Source organism: Mus pahari, chromosome 3, assembly GCF_900095145.1.
Source record: "Mus pahari chromosome 3, PAHARI_EIJ_v1.1, whole genome shotgun sequence".
In the NCBI taxonomy this organism is placed as follows: Eukaryota; Metazoa; Chordata; class Mammalia; order Rodentia; family Muridae; genus Mus; species Mus pahari.
Genome location: NC_034592.1, coordinates 76569907 through 76591194, shown reverse-complemented (window position 1 = coordinate 76591194; position 21288 = coordinate 76569907). Strand labels below are relative to the sequence as shown.

General features: G+C 41.4%; 1 protein-coding gene across 1 annotated transcript in view; it reads left to right on the top strand.

The window, feature by feature from the left end:
• Positions 1–21288, top strand: part of C3H11orf49 (chromosome 3 C11orf49 homolog) — a 168764-nt gene that overhangs the window by 4148 nt on the left and 143328 nt on the right. The window contains exon 2 of the mRNA XM_021195070.2: positions 18307–18409. Coding sequence (XP_021050729.1) covers positions 18307–18409 — 103 coding nt within the window. The remainder of the gene's footprint in view (positions 1–18306; positions 18410–21288) is intronic.

Below are 21288 nucleotides of genomic sequence, written 5' to 3'. Positions count from 1 at the left end.
AAAAAAAAAAAAAAAGAAATCAGTAATCAGAAGTTATATTTTTCCTTCGAGGTCTATACATTTAGAAGAATTACAATAAATAATAGCATTTTTTAAATCTGTCATTAATTTTTTTGTTAATTTTTCATGTGTCTGTGAAGGAGGTGGGTGGACGTGTAGGTGTGCCAGCGTGCACATGTGGGTCACAGGCCAGCTTATGGGATTTGGTTTACTCCTTTCACCACGTGGGTCCTGGACATGCATGCACATGCGTGTGTGCAAGTGAACACACACAGATATCAGATGACTAGTTAGTAAATTTTGGAAGTGGGATATAAATGAGCAATCTAATATCTGTGTACATGGTTAAACTCTGCTATAAATACACTCAATGACCCTAAAAGATGGGGTCCTTGATTATTGCGTAGGCTCATACAACAAGAATCCTTGGAGTGAGTTCACTTGACTCCAAAGGTTTCATTTAATATTTCTTTTGCTTCTGTTTTGGTGACCTGAACTAAGGCAATGTCACAGTCACTGACACAGCCCTTTCCAGCTGTAAAGCCTATGCAGTCTCTCTGAGTCTTGGCAAAGGTTCTGACATAGAAGTCATTCAACCTGAAGACTTCTAAGCAATTCTGAACTTTTTTTTTCTTCTTTTTGTATTTGTTGATGCCATAACATGAGATACTTGTATGACTGCCAAACACAGCATTAGTTTTTGCTATTGGAGGACTCTTGGTAAATTTATTTTGTTTCAAATGTAATTAGTGAGCCTTTAAAACCCATCACTATACTACAGAACATTAGCACTTAATTAGCTGCTATCATCTTCAGAACTTAGTGTTCAGGTTGTTTGAGAAAAGGAATGAAATAAAAGATAGGTGCTGCACTGACTGTAAATCTTAGGAAACCAGATTAATCTAAAACAAGTCACTTTAGAAGAGCTACAGAGCTATCAAGTCACCTCTCTCCCACTCGCCGCTTGTCCCTTCCTGGCCATCCTAAGCAAAGCCAAGGTGGACCATCCTCTTGAATGACCGCAACACTGAGTGAGAGGATTAAGTGTGTGTTGGAGAATCCTGGAGCCGGCAGCTCTCTCGGCTCTCTCCCAATTTGGTTAGAGCTTCGCAGTCATGGAAGGGGCAGCAGGCCGTTCCCTTGGTGGGGTAGTTCAGGAATGTGCCCTTGGAAGTGGTTCCTGGAAGTTCAGCCCACGCCTCTTTCCCACCTTTCCCTGGACTCTGCGAGCTCTATAAGCTCATTGTTGGGGAGTGGGAGGAGCGGATGAATTCCAAGGCTTGTGGTTTCTGACCCTTGGTCACTTCCATTTCTCCAAAATAAGTTGCAGAGTGATTTCATTGTTGTTCCAGACAGAGTTCTTAAAAAAATTTTGACCTTGTTTATCATTTATATATTCAAGTAATAATAAAGTCTTTCAAGTTCTGTCCAAAAGTTGGCAGCCATTTTTTTCATACATACAGCATTTGCCTAGGGAAGTGGAGTAGGTAACTGGTGTTTGAGAAGAGACATTCATGAGCCTCTCTTCTGTCCTCATCACAGTGACCTTGGTTTCCCGTGTGGCTCCTGGGAGAACATCTGTTTCTGATTAGAATGTAAGCAGTGAGGTGGGCTTTAGTATAGTGGTTGACCAAGTGAAGTACTCAGTTGTTGCATGAATGGTTTGCTGTAAGCAGCAGAATACATTTAAAAATAAATGGGAGAAAGGAATGTAGTTTAACAGTTACTGAACTCCCACCATGTGAAGAGACACCATGTCCCCACCCCTTTTTGATGGATGGAAAAGAAGGGACAAGTGATTAAAATCTGCCCTGGATGCTTTTGGCTTTAAACTCTGATTATCCTAAGCTTCATTTCTTGGTTGATAAGTTTCTACATCTTGGTTACCCAACAGTAAGATTTAATCAGTGTTTTAAAGCTGATGTTTTAAGAAGGAAAGAAGTTTTGCACAGTTTTGGGGCATGTCCATGAGAGTGCCGAGTGCTGGACTTTGATTGACAGGACACTTACCCTTGTCAAGTCATCCTGGGTCCTCTTTCTGGCTCCGGGGTCACCCTTGCTCCACTTCCCTAGCAGCGTTAGGAAATAGCTCATTCTATGATTGGAATTGCAAGTCAAAACACATTTATCTGAACAGAATTTTAATGATTTATCAAAGAGAGGAGGGATTTTCCCAAACACATCTGAATTTACCCAATTACTGATCCCATTAAATATGTTTTTCTTTAGCATCTTTCTTTAAACAAAGCAATTACTGTGAAATCACCAAATATATTTTTCATAAAACCTTCTTGAATAACTTTTGTTTGATTAGCAGGAGCCCACCAAAAGTAAATATTGCTAAGAGGCGCTTCTCCAGGGCCTTTCTTTTTCTTTATTGAATTAACTTTTAAAATCTCTGTTCTTTGGAGAGAGTAGGAGCCCTTTTCTGGCCGTCTTGTTGTGTAGCTCAAGGTCTTGTTAATGCTATGTTCTGGCCCTGAGATTACAGATGATTGTGATAACACAGATTCGGCTCCTGTAATTGAAAACAAATTTGTTTGTACCTCAGGATGTCACCAGGTGTTAATTAATCTCAGGCTTCTCTCACCTGGACAGTTCTCTAGGTCCCAGTAAACAGACATCTGCCAGGGAGAGACAGACTTGTGTCACATCATTGGTTTGTGTTTTTGGAAAGCGCCCTTTGCCCTGCATTGGATCCACGGTTGGTCCTTCTACCTCCACCTCCCAAGAGTTTGGTGTTCCGCTCCACATTGCCTCAGGAAAAAAAAAATCTTGTGGCAGAATTCCTCCAGTGGCCAACTTACATACAACGTGCTCTAAATGGGAAAATTATATATTTTAAAATAGGCATGTTTGAAACAATAACACTTTTGAATGTGAAATGTACCAAAGGCCACATATCTTTGGCTTCGCTTGTCAAATGGAGAGGCTGCTGCCAGAACCACTGGGCTCCATGGTTCTCATGCCCCAAAGTCCTGCAAATTGACAAATAAGCAGACAACAACACAAAGAAGTTGGGCCCATGAGAAAGTGAGTCTGGGCACTTGGGCTGGCCTCTTTTTCTCTGTGTGGAGCTCTTCCCAGCTTTGCCCCTTGTGTCTCATCTTAGATTTCCAAAAAGGAGAGATTAAATGTGTCTGGTATTTCGGCGTGTTAACTGCACGGACAACATGAGGCTAGCACTATGGCCACTGTTCAGCCTGTCATATGGAAGGAATTGCCTTTCAGAGGAGATTATAATTGTGTATGTAGCCACACAAATGCACATTCTGCCTGGAGAAAAATGCAGAGGAGAGGAGGCCGTATGCTGCCACTCAGGTCTCTTTGTGGAAGGCTGCATAAGGAGCCCTTACATGCCATAGTCACCTCTTTGGGGCTTAATGAGTCATCTTTGTGTGTTAGCTTCTTAAAAGAAAAAAAGAAAAAGGAAAGAAGAAATAAACTCTCCCGCGAGTGAATGCTTTTATTAGCCCCGCAGCTTTGTCTTAGAGACTGCTTGAATATTCCGGACGACAGCATTTACAAGACTAGTGCACAGACAGGAGGACACAAAAATAATTCAGCTTCTGAGGAACCAGGCGAGACTTAAAGAGACAAAGTTAGAACAATTATAACCCTGCTCTATAAACAGTGGATGCATGGGCTTATACCATGCCCAGCCCTAGTCTTGGGGAATGTGATGTGTGGGAAGTTGGCCATAGAGAAAGCTAGGGGCTCAGTGCCTCAGTATCCTCCATGTTATACACAGCTCAGACTGGAGTCTGTGGTCTCGCAGTATGTTGTAGCTAATGTAGAAAATAGGGCTTTCTCCGGTGAATACATTCCCGTGCTCTTTGAGCTGTAGAATGTTACCTAGGAAAATGACAGGAGGAATATTGGCACCTGCCTCACAGGAAGAAGTGTGAAAAGACTGAGGAGAGGTAGTCATGGGGAGGTCTTTAGAGAGATGATGGTTCGTCCTAGATCAAATTTCCTCCAACAAATGGAGTCAGTAATGGCTACCTCACAAAGCAGAGAAGATGAGTTAAGATAAGGCTGGAAAGTTCCACAGTAAACCATTAAATGGGGACCAAATTGTCATTCGTAATAGTCTATAAATCATCAGACCTGCTGGTTGGACATGATTACCTTATAGATAAAATGATTACCTTACAGATAAAGTGAATACTTGGCCATTATGCAGAGAAGGGTGAGCATATAAGTAAATGAAAATGAGTTAGACCTTCAGGGGGACTGGCTCTGCTTTTTTCTCTTCAAGGTTATAATACAAATGTTCTCTGCAGTCTTGTTAATCTTTTCCTTGTATGTACATTGGGACCATTTGAAGCCTGAGGCCAGGAGTTCAGATTCCCAGAACCTATGTAAATGCTAGGTGAGCCTGGTAGCCCTCCTGTAATCCCAGCCTTTGGAAGGCCATGAGATGGGATCCCGAGAGCAAGCTCGCTAATTAGACTAGCTGGAACAAGAACTCTAGGTTCCAGTGGGAGACCCTGCTTCAGTGAATAAGGTGGGGAGCCATTAAGGAAAATTTCCAATGTTAGCTTCAGGCATCCATAGACATACACATATGCCTGTGCATCTGAACACACACATGCCTGCACAGCACATGTATCCATGCACACTGCATACACATGTATGAAAACTACATCCCCAGCCCTCTGTCATGTTTTATTGAGATAATTGATCTACCATAAGATTTGTCCTTTTAAATTCAATGTAATATAGAAGTCAGTGGTCTTCCTTCCTTTCTTTCTTTCTTTCTTTCTTTCTTTCTTTCTTTCTTTCTTTCTTTCTTTTACTATATTCACAAATTTGTACTAGCACTATCATGATATAATTCCAGAACTTGTGTATGTGTGTGTTGTATGTATATATATATGTGCATGGGTGTGTATATGTTCATACAGGTTCACATGTACACGTGTGTATGCCTGTGTATGAAGGCTAGAGGTTGGTTTTGGGTATCTTCTATCATTTCTCACCTTATTTGTGTATGTACATGTGTGTGTATTTGTGTCTGTGTTTGTGTATGTACATGAGCATATGTGTATGCTGTGTATGTGCATGAGCACATGTGTATATTGTATGTGTGTATATGCTGTGTGTATGTATATGAGCACATGTGTATATTGCAGTGTGTATATGCTGTGTGTGTATGTGCATGAGCACATGTGTATGCTATGTGTAGTGTGTATATGCTGTGTGTGTATGTGCATGAGCACATGTGTATGCTACGTGTGTTCTCTCCTTCCACCATGTCGTGTCTCAATAGGGATCAAACTCAGGTTGTCAGGGTTAGTTGTAAGTGCCTTTTCCTAGGGAGTCATCCTATCAGCCTTATTTATCTACCTTATCCTTTGAGACAGAGTCTCATATGAACCCAGAGCACGCCAGTTTGCTAGTTTGTTTGGGAGGTGAGTTCTGGGCATATTATAATCATGTTTTATCAGTTAACTAGGATTAGTCAGGACTGTCTTAAGCTTTCTTTGTGAATTATCCTAATACTGTGATTCAGTGGAAATAGTTATACCATGAGATTGAGGATGAGTTTTTGTCCTACCATACAAACTTTGTGACTTTGGGCAATTGCATTTGTAAGATAGAGATAATTCAGTCTTATCTGACTCCTAGGTTGATTGTGAGGTATAATGTATGTGAGAGTATTTGGTAGGAAATGTTCAGGAGCAATGAAAATGTTAAGTTGTGAACGTCATTAGCCTGCCATTACACAGTGAGACTGAGGACAGCAGTGCATGTCTTCTGGATAGTGTCTGCACATGCGCCATCTTATGCTCCATGTCTATACAGCAGTAGGTCAAAGGGCTCTCTGATTGGATACTTGCATCCCTATTAATCTGATCCCTTCATCTATACTTGCTAGAAAAAGTATATGGTTCCAACAATGTAGGAAGCGGTGCATGGTGCCTTACATCTGTAATCTAAGCACTCAAGAGTGAGGCAGAAGCATGGCTACAAACTCCAGAGTGAGTTCCAGACTAGTCTCCACAGCAGACTAAGATACCGTCTTCAAGCATATACACTGGGGCTAGAGAGAGAGCTTGGCAGTAAGAGAGTTTAATGTACTTTCAGAAGACCCAGGGTCAGTTTTGAGCAACAACGTCATGGCTCACAATCTCCTTTAACTCCAGTTCCAGGGGATATTATGACTTCTCTGATCTCCTTGGTTTCCTGTACACATATGTAGTCCAGTTAAGTCTACTTGTATATGCATACACATACACACAAAAAATACTATAAATCTTAATAAAAAACCCCAAGTACTAAGCAAATGCAAGGTAGAAGGTTATTCTCTTCTGGGGTGGACAGGAAGGGGTGGTATAATGCAAGGTACCTTGGAAGACATGGGTCCTGTCACCCAGTTTATCCTAGCCATAGACCTGGTCCCTTCCTCAGAACCCATGAGGAATGAAGGAACTTTTTTTTTTTTAAGATTTATTTATTTATTTTATGTATGTGAATGCATTGTTGCTGTCTTCAGGCATACTGGAAGAGGGTATCATCTCATTACAGATGGTTGTGAGCCACCATGTGGTTGCTGGGAATTTAAGTCAAGATCCCTGGGAGAGCAGTCAGTGCTCTTCCATCTCTGAGCCATCTCTCCAGCCCCACTGAAGGAACTTTTTATCTCTTCTTGTACATAAGGAACATCTCTCATCATACTTAGTTCTATTTAAGTACTTTCTAGAAGACTTAAAAGATTTTGCTTACATAATTTAGTTACATGACCAAGAGAAGCTAAGAAATGTGAGCTTTACATGAACCTCTTTGTGTGTGTGTGTGTGTGTGTTGTGAAGGGAGAATGATTTATGAAAGACAATATCACCAGATATGGTGGCGCATGCCTTTATGTGCACTTGGGAGACAGAGGACAGCCTGTTCCAGTCCAGCAGGGCAATAAAACCCTGTCATCAACAATCATGATAACATAAGAGAAAACTGCCATAGACTTGCATAATCTGTGAGAGAGACTGCTATTCAGAAATTCTAGAAATCTCTTTATTCTTAGAAACATTCTGATTTGTACCTGGAGATTTGAGGAATAAGATAAAATAAAAGAGAATATGTATCCATAGAGAGATAACAAGTTATTTTGATAAAAATAAGAATGTAGGGTTTCTAGCACAAACAAGATATTTATAAAAAGAAATATTATTATCATAAGAGGGTATTTAATAAAAATTTGAAAACCATAGTACCAAGTAAAGTTTGTTTTTTTTTTTGTTTGTTTGTTTGTTTTTTTCATACAGGGTTTCTCTGTATAGCCCTGGCTGTCCTGGAACTCACTCTGTAGACCAGGCTGGCCTCGAACTCAGAAATCCGCCTGTCTCTGCCTCCCAAGTGTTGGGATTAAAGGCGTGCACCACCACCACCCAGCCCAAGTAAAGTTTTAAAAGGCAGAAAATAAAAAAGTTGTGGGAGATGGAGAGGGAGTGGGCTCAGTTTGACCTTCTGGGCACGTTTTTAGTTCATTTTGCTTTAGCTTTTTTTGCTCTCCAAGGAATTACAAAATTCAGTTTTTGTCATGATTTGTTTCCTTTATACAAAGAAAAACTTCAGCATTATGATTATAGATGGAAATGCAAAGTCACATTTAAGTAAGCCAAGAATCCTGCACCCTTGAATCAAGAGGGGCAGAAAGTAAGGGCTCAGGTTTCTTTAATGTAAACCAATAGGAGCAGACCAACACTGCAGGCCAGCCAGAGAGTCCTCCTGCCTCTTAGGCTCTGTAACTTAGGAGCAGTACTGAAACAATAATGAGCTGTCTGCCTTGCTGCGGCCCAGCTCTCCCTTGGGTCAGACCTCACGGGTACCAAAGCCTGTACTTACCGTATTCCTGACTGCAGTAACTGAGACCATGGAAAGCAAAATTGTGGGACTGGAAGGAGTACTGTGCAATCCAGAGGCCGATGGGCCGGAGTCTGCGGTGAGGCTAATTGACTTCCTGGTAGAGAGGAACAGTGTGTTGGAGGGCAGAGAATGTGCAGGTTGGGGGTTTCAGTGGGCCATCATTATGTTGCAGAACATAATGGTAGGGAACAGAACAGAGTGTGGGGGAAAGATAAAAAGAAAACAGACCATGTGTATCTCGGGAAGGAGATATGTGTGCTAGTGCCATTGCTCCTTCTTTTCTTCACATAAGTAGTGCAACCTCCAAGGATCTGTAGATGACCTTTAGGAGAGCCTTGGATGCTGTGTACTGCACATTAAATTATAGCCCCCCTTTCATAATAGAGCATCTGCATCTTAAGTCAGATTTTTATCACAACCTAAAACGCCAGCCACCTCACCTTTTTTTGGGGGTGTGTGTGTGTGTGTGTATATGTGTATGTGTATGTATGTAGTGTATGTGTGTATGTAGTGTATGTGTGTGTGTGTATATATGTATGTGTGTATGTAGTGTGTATGTGTGTGTATATGTAGTGTATGTGTGTATGTAGTGTATGTGTGTATATGTAGTGTATGTGTGTGTATATGTGTGTGTATGTAGTGTATGTGTGTGTGTGTACAATGTTTGGAAACAATATTTCTCGTAGCTCACTGTGCTGGAGCTTATTGTGTAGTCCAGGCTGGCCTCAAACTCTCAGAGATTCTCCTGCCTCAGCCTCCTGAGTACTAGAATTATGGGCATAAGCCACTGTTCCCAGCTCTGAAGCCTGTCACTCTTAAAAATGGAAAATAAGTTATCCAGATAATTAGAACAGAGAACAAGGGCCATGCCTGTGGTTTTTTAGTAGCATGTTTGGGCCGGGAGTTTAGGTTGGCTCTGTGGTGCTTTCTTACCATAGAACAGGCTCTGGTCCATTCTGCCTCTCCTCGGGGGGAAAAAAAAGGTTGTGTGTAAAATAAAATAAAATTAAATGTATGAAGTGGCAGGGAATTTGCCACCAACCATATGGTTTTGAGCCTTGTCTTGCCATTAGACAGATTTTATACACACACACACACACACACACACACATACACACACACACCACAACACACACACAAATATATATATACATAACCTTCTCAAGCCTCTATTTCCTCAATATCAAGTAGGATCTGCCTGAATTTGTGGTGCTAAAGATGAAATAAGGCAAGGTTGGCTAAGCTCATGGTGCATGGCTTTGGCACACAGTAGCTGCCCTCCCTGCTTCAAGCTTTTTTTTCTGGTCCTGGCTGTATACTTTACTTTGAAGGACTGAGCCGCACAAATCCTTCCGAGAACTCCTTAGTGATGTGCACACTCCAGAAGACCACATCTTCTCAAGTGGCTTGTTAGAGGCTCTTTCCCATGCAGATTTGCAAGCCGAGTGTGTAAAAATCACACGCTGCACTTGTTGCCTGGCAGCACGTGTCCCTGAGTGGTGGTACATGGCTTGCATTGTGAGGCTATCAGTGCTGGAGCCCGCTGGTTGGACCTGGACTGCCATTTGGGCTAGGGGCTCCATTCCTCAGCAGAATACAGCCAGTACTAGGGTTAACAGAAAATGACAAACCAGGCATGGGCAAGGGAGGCGCCAGCAGAGCTGCGGGACGTCCTTTGATTTGCTTCTGTTATTTGCATGTCTTTCTTGTGATGTCTGTGAAATGTTCAGAATGACAAAGTTTTTAAAAGACCTGCTGACTCCGCCTGGAAAACGTGAAAAACCTCCCGTTTAGAGACCTATTATGTCCAGCTAGCCTGCATTTTCTATATCGTTTTCTTCATTTTTTATTAATGCAAACATTTGCATGAAGACAGAACCCTTGTTTCTTAAAGAGTTCATCTGCTCCTGCTGCTCCCTGGCCCTGCCATGCAAGAGCACAACAGAACCTTTGTTATGCTCTCAGCAAAGCTGTTTATGAACGGTGGCTTACTGAAGACTGCTTCCTGTGCTGTGGACTTCCATTCTCTCAAAAGAAAATCGTTTTTTAGGAGTGAAAAGAATTTGGACTTTCTTTTATTTAAGCTCTGGATGTCCAAATGACAAGTAGTCCCCAGATTTGTGAGGAACTGGTAATTGCATCGAATGCAGTTTTTCACTTCACCTTGAACATAATGAGGCTCTTAGTAACAACAGAAGGAACGCGTGCTTTCTCACTGGAATAGAGAGAAGGGCACTTTAAAGGCAATGTGAAGAGTGGCTGAGAAGAGGACAAAAGTAGCTTCCTGCAGGAACCCTCAGATTGCAGCAGAGTGTTTTGGTCTGCTGTTTCCCACCTGGGAAGTACAGGCCTGCAGTGGCTGCACTGAATAAAGACTAGCACCACAGTTTATACGTAGTGGGTGCAGTTTACATAGTCAGTCTGTAAACATTCAAATGACTATTGTGTGGAGCATGCTGAGTGATCCTGAGTGTTAAACGGGATAAAAGTGAAATGAGTCATGTTATCTGTCCATCCTTAAAAGCAAGAGGTCTAACGAAAGTTGCTGCATATGGGTAGCAGGAGTAAGGCAGGAGAAGGTGCCAGGGTCTATCTAGAATAGTTGTTAGAGGGTTCAGGAAATGAGAAGATTGTTTCTAGTCAGAGCAGAGTTAGGGAGCACTTCCTGAGGATGGTAGATTGTATTTGAACTTGGCCTGGTGGGTTCGGTAAAATAGATGCAAAGTATGTTTTCATAGGGTATTTTGGAAGTGCTTTATACCATTATATAGATCAATGCTAAATGTTAGCATGAGTCTTGTGAGTAAACTGGGACCTCCCTGTCTAGCCTGTGCTGTTCAGTCACTCATCCCATGCAGTCCCTGTGCACTTTGGCCTGGGCCTCTGGGGCATCTGTAAATATCTACAATGGCCTCCTTTGCTTTTGTAACAGAAATAGAAATGACCAGGATTATCAAGCGTTGTTACAGCCATAGCTATGAGCAGGCTGTGGACAGCTCTTAGTGGGGATTGGACAGGTGAGCCTGCCATTTGAAAAACAATCTCCATCTTAAGACAGTGACATTCTCTTCACAAGGTAAAAGGGAAGGAATCCTAAGACCTCAAGTGTTTAGCTAACTTAGCTGAGAACTTGTCTGTATGCCGTGGTGGAGAGGGAGAAACTCTTACTGTTTTATAAGTGCCAGCTAGTTTTGAAAGCACTTTAAAATAAAATACCAGGTAAATTATAAAGGATTATATTAGTATCTTATTGACATTACAACTAACTTGAATTAAATCTCACATTGTGTAAGTAAAAATTTTGTGAATTTAATCATGATGTGTATGTAAATTGCACCCCAAGAACCACAACTTGAGGAAACTTAATTTTTACCTTGTGACTTTACTGTTCTCTGCCTGATCTAACATTGAAAGTGGCATGTGACAACCCCAGGATTGCCAGTTTATGGATCGTGTTTGGGTCTGAAACTAAAAATTATTGTGCTCTCTGGAAAATTGACTTATGCAGGTTCACTTGATTCCTGTTGTTTCTTTGATAATTATCTTTACCAAGTTTTTGTCCTGATAGTTATAACTTGCTTCTTCATGGGTTCCTTAGTTCTAACTGTGGGAAATGCAAATGCCAGATTGGAGTCTTCTGTTCAGGAAGTATATTCTGTTATGATCAGTTCACTGAACAGTCCAAGTGCTGAGTTGCTAGGGAAGCCTTTAAAAAGAGTTCTGGACCTTGGAATTGCTAGACTCCAACCTACTAATTCTGTATTAGGAGATTTCGTCTGGGATGCTCTGGCTTTGGAATTTAAGCACTTAGGCCTTAATTGGCATCCCCCAAATATATCACTGATGTTAGGGAAGGAGAAGAGAGGGGAGGATTAATGGCTGACCAGAGACTGTTGGAATGCTGGATTCTCAGCTCTGCACGTGTATTAAGTGGGACAGTGCCTCTTTGGGCTGAGTGAAACAGGCTTGAGTTCTTCATCCTCTGCTTTAATCACCTCTTGCTTTTTGGTCATCAGAGATAACAATAGCTTCTGTGTTGTGTTTGTGCTTTGTCTGCTTCTAGTGTGTCTTTGGGTAAATGAGTGTGACTAGCTATGTAGCTGCATTCTGGTGGTTTAGCTACACAGAAGTGAAGTTTTGTTTGTTTTAGTTTATAAAGTTATAATTAACTTATAGAATTTCTCCGTGTCACCCTGGCTATCCTGGAACGTATGTTGTAGGCTGGCCTCAAACTCAGAGATTCTCCTGCCTCTGCCTCCCAAGCGCTGGGATTAAAGGCATATGCTACTAGGCCAGGCAATTAACTATTAATGTAAAAGATTGCTCTTTGCTGGAAGGGAAATATGTACCTTTGAGAAACACCAAAGGGTACAGTGATTTTATATTGTTTTATGAAAGTCAGCCAGACATTGAGTGACAATAACAACGTGTGTTCATTTTTTGTCACTTAGATAAAAACAAGACAAAACCAGAATGTGTATTTCTAAATATTTAGAAAATATTTTATTAATGCTGGGCAGTGATGACACACGCCTTTACTCCCAGAACTTGGGAGGCAGAGGCAGGCAGCTCTCTGAGGCCAGACTGGTCTACACAGTGAATTCCAGGACAGGAAAGGCTACATAGAGAAACCCTGCCTCGAAAAAACAAAATAAACAGACAAGAAGATTTTAAAATTTATTTTTATCTATCTATCTATCTATCTAGCTATCTGGTGTGTGTATGGGGCAGAGGTGTGAACATGCCACATGGTACATGTGTAGAGGTCAGATGACAACTTCTGGAAGTTGTCACACTCATTACCCAAAGGCACATCAGAAGTCCATTCTTCCTTCTGCCATGTGGGTCTTGGGGACTGCACTCAGAAGGTCAGGCTTGGTGGCAGCATCCTGCCTGAGCCACCCTGCTAGCCTGAATCTGTTCCTGCAAGGGCTGCTCTTAGGGTGAGGAGCGCAGCTCAGTAGGAATGCTTATCTTCCATGTCCAAAGCCCCAGCTGCCAAAACTGCCTGGTGCTGTACACGTTCAGGCTGACGTGGAAGCAGGAGAATCAGAAGTTCAAGGTCATCCTATATAGTTAGTTCAAGGTCTGCCTGGACTAAATGAGTTCCTGTCTCAAGAAGAAAAGAAAAGTTGAAAAAGGAATGAAGGAAGTCTGCCTCTTAAACTGCTGAGAGTTGCTATTCCTTGGCTAGTATGTAGCTTTTCTCTGTCATCTGAGCCCCTAAGCAAAGTTAGAGTGTGTGATTCCCAAGCCAAGTGGTGTTCATTAAAGGTTAAAGGCCTGTGAATAACTCAACTGTCTAATTTATCCACAGCAGCTTCTTTTCTAATGTTAACAGTGAAGAGCTAGTAATACATGTGAGAAGGGACACTTGGAAGATTTGGGGTCTTTCTGATTTCTTTCTCCTCCTCCCTTCTTGGTTGCTGTGTAGCCCTTGTTGGTCTTGAATTTGTACCAGTCCTCTTGCCTCCACCTCCTGCATGCTGGAATTACAGGAGTAAATTAACTCCTCTTTGCTTTTGAGAAGTGGGGAAGGAAGTTGTTTGTGTGGAAGAACTTCAGCTTTGGAGTCAAATCCAAGCGTGAACCCTAGCTCTGCCCGCCCGGCACACAGGCCTCAGCTGGCTCCCTGACCTCTCCCTGCTGCAGGAGAAACTGTTGCCTACTTCACTGAGCTGTGTGGGAATCAAATGTGCTCCTTTTTCTCATTTCCTCATCCCCTTTGGTCAAGGGCAATTGGTTAAGTGTGGGCTAAGATCAAAGATGTTCCTATAGATGATGAAATAGCAGAACACACTGTTTCTTAGGACCAAGATAATACCAAGAAAGATGGGAGATACAGATAATAAACGTAGAAATCTGGTAATTTGCAAATCCACTTAGCTATTTGTTTGTACTTCACAGGATCATATATTGTATGATGTTAGTAATTTATAAAGAACAGTAAACTTAAGACTTATAAGCAGTTTACCAGACAGGCTGGTGGCTAAGCAGACTTAGTTTCCTCATCCTTAACAACAGTTTGAGTCTAGTTCAGCAGGCATTTATCTGTGCTAGCCAGCATTTGAGCCTTGAGAAGCAAAGAACAAAGGGTGCTTCAAATCAAGGCTGGTGTGAAAGGGAAGTCGGGGTCAAGATTCGGATGTGTACCTTCGCCTTTTCTTACAGCATTACTTCCACATATTCATTGATAGCACGCGTAGTAGCTCATTAATGTATTCCCGGTAAGACTTGTTTACTCAACTGCTTTAAATGATAATTTAAAAAGGAAAATGGTGTAACTGATGTAGGTGGAAATTTTAGACCCCTCAAGCAAGAATTTCCAAATGGGCTCCCTTATCATTTAATTGTGAAATTAATAGCTAGTACTTTGATGGTATTTATGTTTGGGAAGAGGGTAAAAGGAACCCATTTTGGACTTTCCCATGTAAATTAGGGCTTTCTGAGTAATTAGCAGCTAATAAGTGAATGCTTCCCACAAGTTTAAAAGCTGCAGCTAAAATGGGTATATGATTATGTAAAGTATTATAGATACAAAAATCTTTTTTGGTGTTTGTTTTTTGAGACAGTGTCTCTCTACATAGTTCTGGCTGTCCTGGAACTCACAGTGTAGATAGATCAGGCTGGTCTCAGACTCACAGAGATCCACATGCCTCTTTCAAGTTGTTGGGATTAAAGGCGTGTGCTACCATGCCCAGTTGGTAGATATAAAATCTTATGTAACACCTAAATCTTTGAACAAATTTTTCTTGAATGGATAAACAGAACTTTATATAAGTGTTCAGAAAGCTAATGTTTATCATATGCTATGTAGCAGATGCTATACTGAGATTATTATATTATTGAATCCTTACTGTAATGACAACAGTAGGTACTGGTTTTGAAGAATTAAATTGCCAGAAAGAGCAGTGAAGTTAGGTAATTTGCACATATAGGTGGCCTGACTCATGTATTTTGCTTTAATCTGTAAAGTCAGTATGTAGTAACAACGGTATCATCAAGATGTGTTACTTTTTTGCATACTCCAAGTATTTTCTTTTTTTTTTTTTTGGTTTTCTGAGACAGGGTTTCTCTGTATAGCCTCGGCTGTCCTGGCTCTGTAGACCAGGCTGGCCTCGAACTCAGAAATCCGCCTGCCTCTGCCTCCCGAGTGCTGGGATTAAAGGCGTGCCCACCACGCCCTGCTATCTAAGTGTTTTCTGATGCAGTAGTTTATTATCAGATACGTTTTCAGTCCCATCATTTTAAAGCAGTAGCCGCCACTGTAGTATAAAGAGGGAAGGTGACCAGCATCGTCTAAGTTAACAGACCCAAGACAGTTCTGGCCCAGTTTCCATTACTCCTTTGGTTTGTGTAAGGATCAGGCAATGTTTACTTACACTTTGATTTACTTGGGTTTTCATTTTAGCCTGATGAAGGCCTAAGTGCCTGTCTCAGACAATGCTACCTGATCATGACATGTGCAGCTAGGCATTTGTTAATGGGGATTTCAGGACAGTGAAGCCTTATTGGTACAGGTTGGAAGACTTAATCCTGATCATGTTGTGGAAGTCACAGCAAAGCAGAAGAGGAAAAGCCAGTCTGAAATATGTTTCCTTCTCCAAAAAGGCAGCTCAGGTGCCCAGCTATCTTTCCCCTCCGGGGGTGCAGGTGCGCTGTTTGAATTCTTTAATCACTCACATAAATTAGAGCTTATTCCTTTGCATTTACAAAGAAGTACAAAGGAGCACGCTCCACGTTTACTGCCAGGCGAGAAGAGCCTTGGACTTTCTGAGTCTCATTGAAGTTTGATCAACTGTAAGGATTTTCCAGGGTTGGTGGTACACTTAACCACAGAGAGAACACCAGACTGATAAGAGTGCAGGTGAGGACCAGGCAGAGCAATTAGGGAGAGCTTTACCCTTGCTCTATGGCTGGGCGGAATTCCCACACAGCGGAGCTTCTCGCTTTTGTCTCTGTGCCTTTTTATTTAACTCCTACCCTTCACCCAGATTAAAGAAAGAACCAGAACTTTCTAGTTCCACTTTGTGACCTGCGAAGGGGTGGGGTGAATACTTTGTAGTAGTGCAGTTCTTGGTTAGACACTCAGAAATCCAGACAAGTCCTGACTTCACGTAGGTGCCGATTGGTATGCAGGCAGGGACAGGACAGAGAGGCACTCACACACGTGACACCCATGTGTGTACACGTATGCCCACAGTTCACATAGACAGGACTGGACCACACCCCTCAGGTGATTTTGCTACACTGAACCTTATTTTCTGTGTAAAATAAATGTGACTTTTACTTCTGTGGCTGGCTGTGACGTGTTAGTGATGAGGTGTTTTGAGACGAGCATGGATTTTGAACAAGACAAACCTTGATTTTTTTTTTTTTTAAACTCAGGTTCTCTTACTACTAGCTGTGTAATCTTGAGTTGCTTTAATTTGTCAAGTCTCAGCTATCCTAACTGTAAAGTAGAAGTCCACAAATACCTATCATAAGACTGTTGCTAATATTAAGTAAAATAATGCATTAGAATAATCAGTACATTGTCTGGCATCTTGTTCAAAAAGTTGGATAAGGGCTCAAAAAATGGTAGGTGTTATTTGTAATATAGTAGACTAAGTGTCTGACTGGAAGATATTTATCTGGTATTAAACTGGTATGATCCCACTCTCTTCCAGTCTTTTTTTTTTTTTTTTTAATTTTCCCCCATTCCCCTAGCCCTCAAGATGAGAATACTTTGATTTTAACTACTGTGAAAACACTCCCCTGACTTTAAGTCCCTGGAGCTAGGGTGGAGAAGCACCACGACTTGCTTCTAAGTAGAAGCTCTTTCCTCTTTGCTGTCAAAGGGTGGGGGGAGGATACTGGATTCTTGTATTAGCCTTAGGTGTAGGTAAGTCATCAAAACCCACAGAGCCCGAGGAAGGAAGAGTTTTGTAACATCAGTGTTAAGTGGGTAGAAGAAAGGGAGGGAACACAGCAGCGGTAGAAAGGTAGCTCCCTTTCAATATTAGTCTGGCTGCATTTTTTCTCAGTTTAATATGAACTTGATTATGATGGTTAATATTTTGAAAACAGAGCTAGAATTTGACATAGATTATTTCACAGCTTTATTCTCAAGACTGCCTTACAAACGTCTTTACTTCTCTTTTCTGTTTGTCTTTACTATAGAACTAAATTACACAGCTTTGTACATTTGATAAAACCTAAATCAACTATATATTAAGTAACTATTCAAAATTAAGCTACAAAAGGCAGTCACTCAAATGCAGGTCCTTTTAACATTAATGTACTTTTACACTAGGCTCAGAGGCACATGTCTTTAATCCCAATACTCAGGAAGCAGAGGTAGGCAGATCTCTATGAGTTAGTTCTAGGCCAGCCTAGTCTACATAGTGATTCCTGACTAGCCTCCTGTTTCAAAAAGCCAAATAAACAACAAATCTCTCTGTCTCTGTCTCTGTCTCTGTCTCTGTCTCTCTCTCTCTCTCTCTTTAAGACCATGTTTTTTTAAAATAAATTAACATATGTTAATTGTACAAATTAATGACTTTACTGTGACTTTTTAATATAAGTATACATAATGCATTGATCATATTCATACTCTGTTCTTCTACCCTCTGTGTCCCACTCCCTTTTGACCCTCTTCCCGGTCCCTAATAGACTCTTTGAAACTTTGTTTTTCTGAATTGAGCTTATTTTTAAAGATTTATTTATTTATTATATATAAGTACACTGTAGCTGTCTTCAGACACTCCAGAAGAGGGCATCAGATCTCGTTACAGATGGTTATGAGCCACCATGTGGTTGCTGGGAATTGAACTCAGGACCTCTGGAAGAGCAGTCAGTGCTCTTAACTGCTGAGCCATCTCTCCAGCCCCCTGAGTTGAGCTTATTTTGACAAGCCTCTGATTAATTCACACATTTCCCAGTCAACAACAAATGCAGGTTGTGTGTACACCTAATAATGAGTATATCTAATAAGTTCTTGTCATTTCCCAAGGTTAATGACGTATGCTGGTAACAGCACTGACATTTTCATGGTCCCTAACCTTTTCCAATGATGTTTTAAAATTAAATCTGAATTTTCTTTAATTTTCATCTGTTTCCTGAAATACGTTTTGACCATCCACAGATGGGGAAGGATGGAATATGTAGAGGAAATAGCTTGCAGGAAAGAATGGAGCTGAAGCTCTTATTACTGAAAACAAGAATGGAAGGCGGAGCTGACACCTAGTCAGGTCTCAGTAGGTCTGTTCTGCACTCATTTCTTTTGCCTGTTAGGACCATAGCTCAGTTATGGCCAGCAAGCTTTGTCTCTCTGTTCTAGTCTACTCCCCCAGGGCAGAAATAACACCTTGATTTATAGGCCTCGAATTGGGATTGAGAGAACTGTTTGTTTTTTTAATCTCTTCCATTTTCTTTCTTTCTTTCTATTTGTAGCTCAGAGACACGTCCTCACGTACATGGAGGATGCAGTGTGCCAGCTGCTGGAAAACAGGGAGGATATTAGCCAGTATGGCATTGCCCGGTTCTTCACTGACTAGTGAGTACATAAATGCTTTGCTAATTGGGTAGGCACAAAGGAGGTACTTGGAAGCAGGCAGGATACAGGAATGTGGTGGTTTGAATAGGTTTGGTCCCCATAGATTCATGTGTTTGAATTCTTGGCCCACAGAAGTGGCACTACTTGGGGGTATGGCCTTATAGAGGAGGTGTGGCCTTGTTGGAGGAAGTATGCATTGTGGGGGTTGGCTTTAAGGTCTCCTATACAGAAGCTCTGCCTAGTGTGCAGTCCAATCTCTGCTTGGCTGTCTTCTGATCAAGATGTAGAACTCTTAGCTCCTCCAGCAGCATGTCTGCCTGCACACTCACTGTCTTGCTTCCCACCGTGATGATAAGGGCTAAACCGCTGAAACTGTAAGCCAGCCCTAATTAAATGTTAGCCTTTATAAGACTTGCTTTGGTCATGGTTTCTACACAGCAATAAAACAAAGTTGGTACCAAGAATGGAGTATTTCTGTGATTGGCCTGACAATGCTTTTGTTTGGAGGAATGTGGATTTTGGGACCTTGAATTAGGAAAGTAGTGGAATGTTTTAAGTGGGGCTAAGTAGGTGACACTAATAAAAGCATGGAAGACAGTGGTGCTGAGGGTGATTTAAACTGTGGGAGCCTGGCTCAGGAGGTTTCAGAGGAGAAGAATTTTAGTATGTTGCCTAGAGATCTCTAGTGATATTTTCTTGTGATATTTTGGTGAAGAATGTATCTGCTTTTTGCCCTTGTCTGAATAGTCTGCCTGAGGCTAAAGTGAAGAGATTTATACTACTTGTATTGACAAATCTTAAAACAGCCTAGCATAGACTCTGTCCTGTAGTTTACTCTTATGAAGAGCATTTTGATCAAATGTAGCAAGCTGAGAAAGGAAAAATACAAAATGTATGGTTCAAGGGTTAAAGGGTTACCAAGAAGTGGAATGGAAACAGTCCTGTGCTCAAGGAGATAAACAGATTAAGAATATTAATTGGAATTAAGGGAATGGTGACCTAAGAGTAAGATCCCACCCAGCTAAGCTTCTATTTTGTGAAAAAAATGTTTCCCAATGGACATTGCCACCAATTCTAAATAAACAATGTGTTTACATATTAGGCATTATTATATCCTGGTTATTTTCTTTTTCTTTAAATATTATTTATTTATTTTTCTTTATATGAGTATACTGTAGCTATCTTCAGAAACACACCAGTATATCAGATTCCATTACAGATAGTTGTGAGCCACTATGTGGTTGCTGAGAATTGAACTCAAGACCTCAGGAAGAGAAGTCAGTGTTCTTAGCTACTGACCCATCTCTCCAGCCCTGACATGGTTATTTTCATTTGAACATAAGGAGATTGTGTGTCAAGTTGACAAGGTGTATTGTCTGGCTTTGTATGTCAACTTGACACAAGCTGGAGTTATCACAGAGAAAGGAGCCTCAGTTGAAGAAATGGCTCCTTGAGATCCAGCTGTAGGGCATTTTCTCAATTAGTGATCAGTGAGAGAGGGCTAAACCCACTGTGGGCGGTGCATCCCTAGACTGGTGGTCCTGAGTTCTATAAGAGAGCAGTGACTTGAGATGCCAGAGTGGGGTTGTTCTCCAGGCGGAACCTCCTGCTGCTTCTTAGAGGTGAAGGGAAGAGGCCATGTGAGGAGAGACTGGGAGGAGGGAGTGGCTGTGATTGGGATGTAATGTAAACAAATGAATAAATTAATAGAGTTAAAGAAGAAGAAGGAGAAGGCAGGCTGAGCAAGCCAGGGAAGCAAGCCAGTAAGCAGCACCCTCCATGGCCTGTGCATTAGCTTCTGTCTACAGGTTCCTGTCCTGCTTGAGTTCCTGTCCTGACTTCCTCCAATGATGGATTGTGATCTGGAAGTGTAAGCCAAATAAACCCTTTCCTTTCCAACTTGTTTTTTGGTCATGGCATTTCATCGTAGCAATAAAAGCCCGACTAAGACAATTAACAATAGGTTAGGCCAGTGGTGATGGTGTAGTAGCAACGGATCTTGGTTGAGAGCTGCTCAACATGTGTAGGAGCAGGAACATGCCTTTGGTGCAGCTCCTTTGTGTGCCTCATGAATAGTCAAGACTAGTCATTTTTTGATCCATTAGGTTCATTTCTTTAGTTTCCTTGTGACTTTTGTTTGTTGGTTTTCCCTCTTAAGGTTAACAATCTGTTTTGAAATTTTATGTGTATGAGTGTTTTGTCTACATGACTATCTGTGCACCATGTGTGTGCCTGGTGCGCATGGAGACCAGAAAGTGTCAGACTTCGTAGAACTGGAATTATAGATAGTTGTGAGTCACCATGTGATGCTAGGAATTGACCCAGGGTCCTCTGCAATGGTGGCTGGTGTTCTTAGTCCCAGAGCCTGCTCACTGGCCCCATCCCTCTTAGATTTTTAACTTCCCGCTTTATCCACAACACTCACTCTGATATTTCCTTTACTTGGTGATTGTGTTCATGGCTGCTTTTTCTCTCAGACTTGATTTGGATGCTGTGCCTGTGCACTTTTCTTTTCACAGGATGTTGCACTAATTGCTTAATGATTATATATTTTTGAAAGGTCATATTTCATTGTAAAGGACACACTGAGTGTTTGAAAGGGAACATGATTACCATTTTGAGATTATCACCATACAGCTTTTAAGCTAATGGATTTAAAACACTTTAATATTCATGAAAGGTTATGCTAAAGAAACACAGGCAGGGTTAATTTTATTGGTTATTTTATATTTATTAGTATTATTACTAACATGCCCCTTTTCTTGTGTTTTTGGGATATTCTAAGAAAGGGGGAGTTAGGGGCTGGAGAGATGGTTCAGTGGTTAAGAGTACCGCCTGCTCTTCCAAAGGTCTTGAGTTCAAATCCCAGCAACCACATG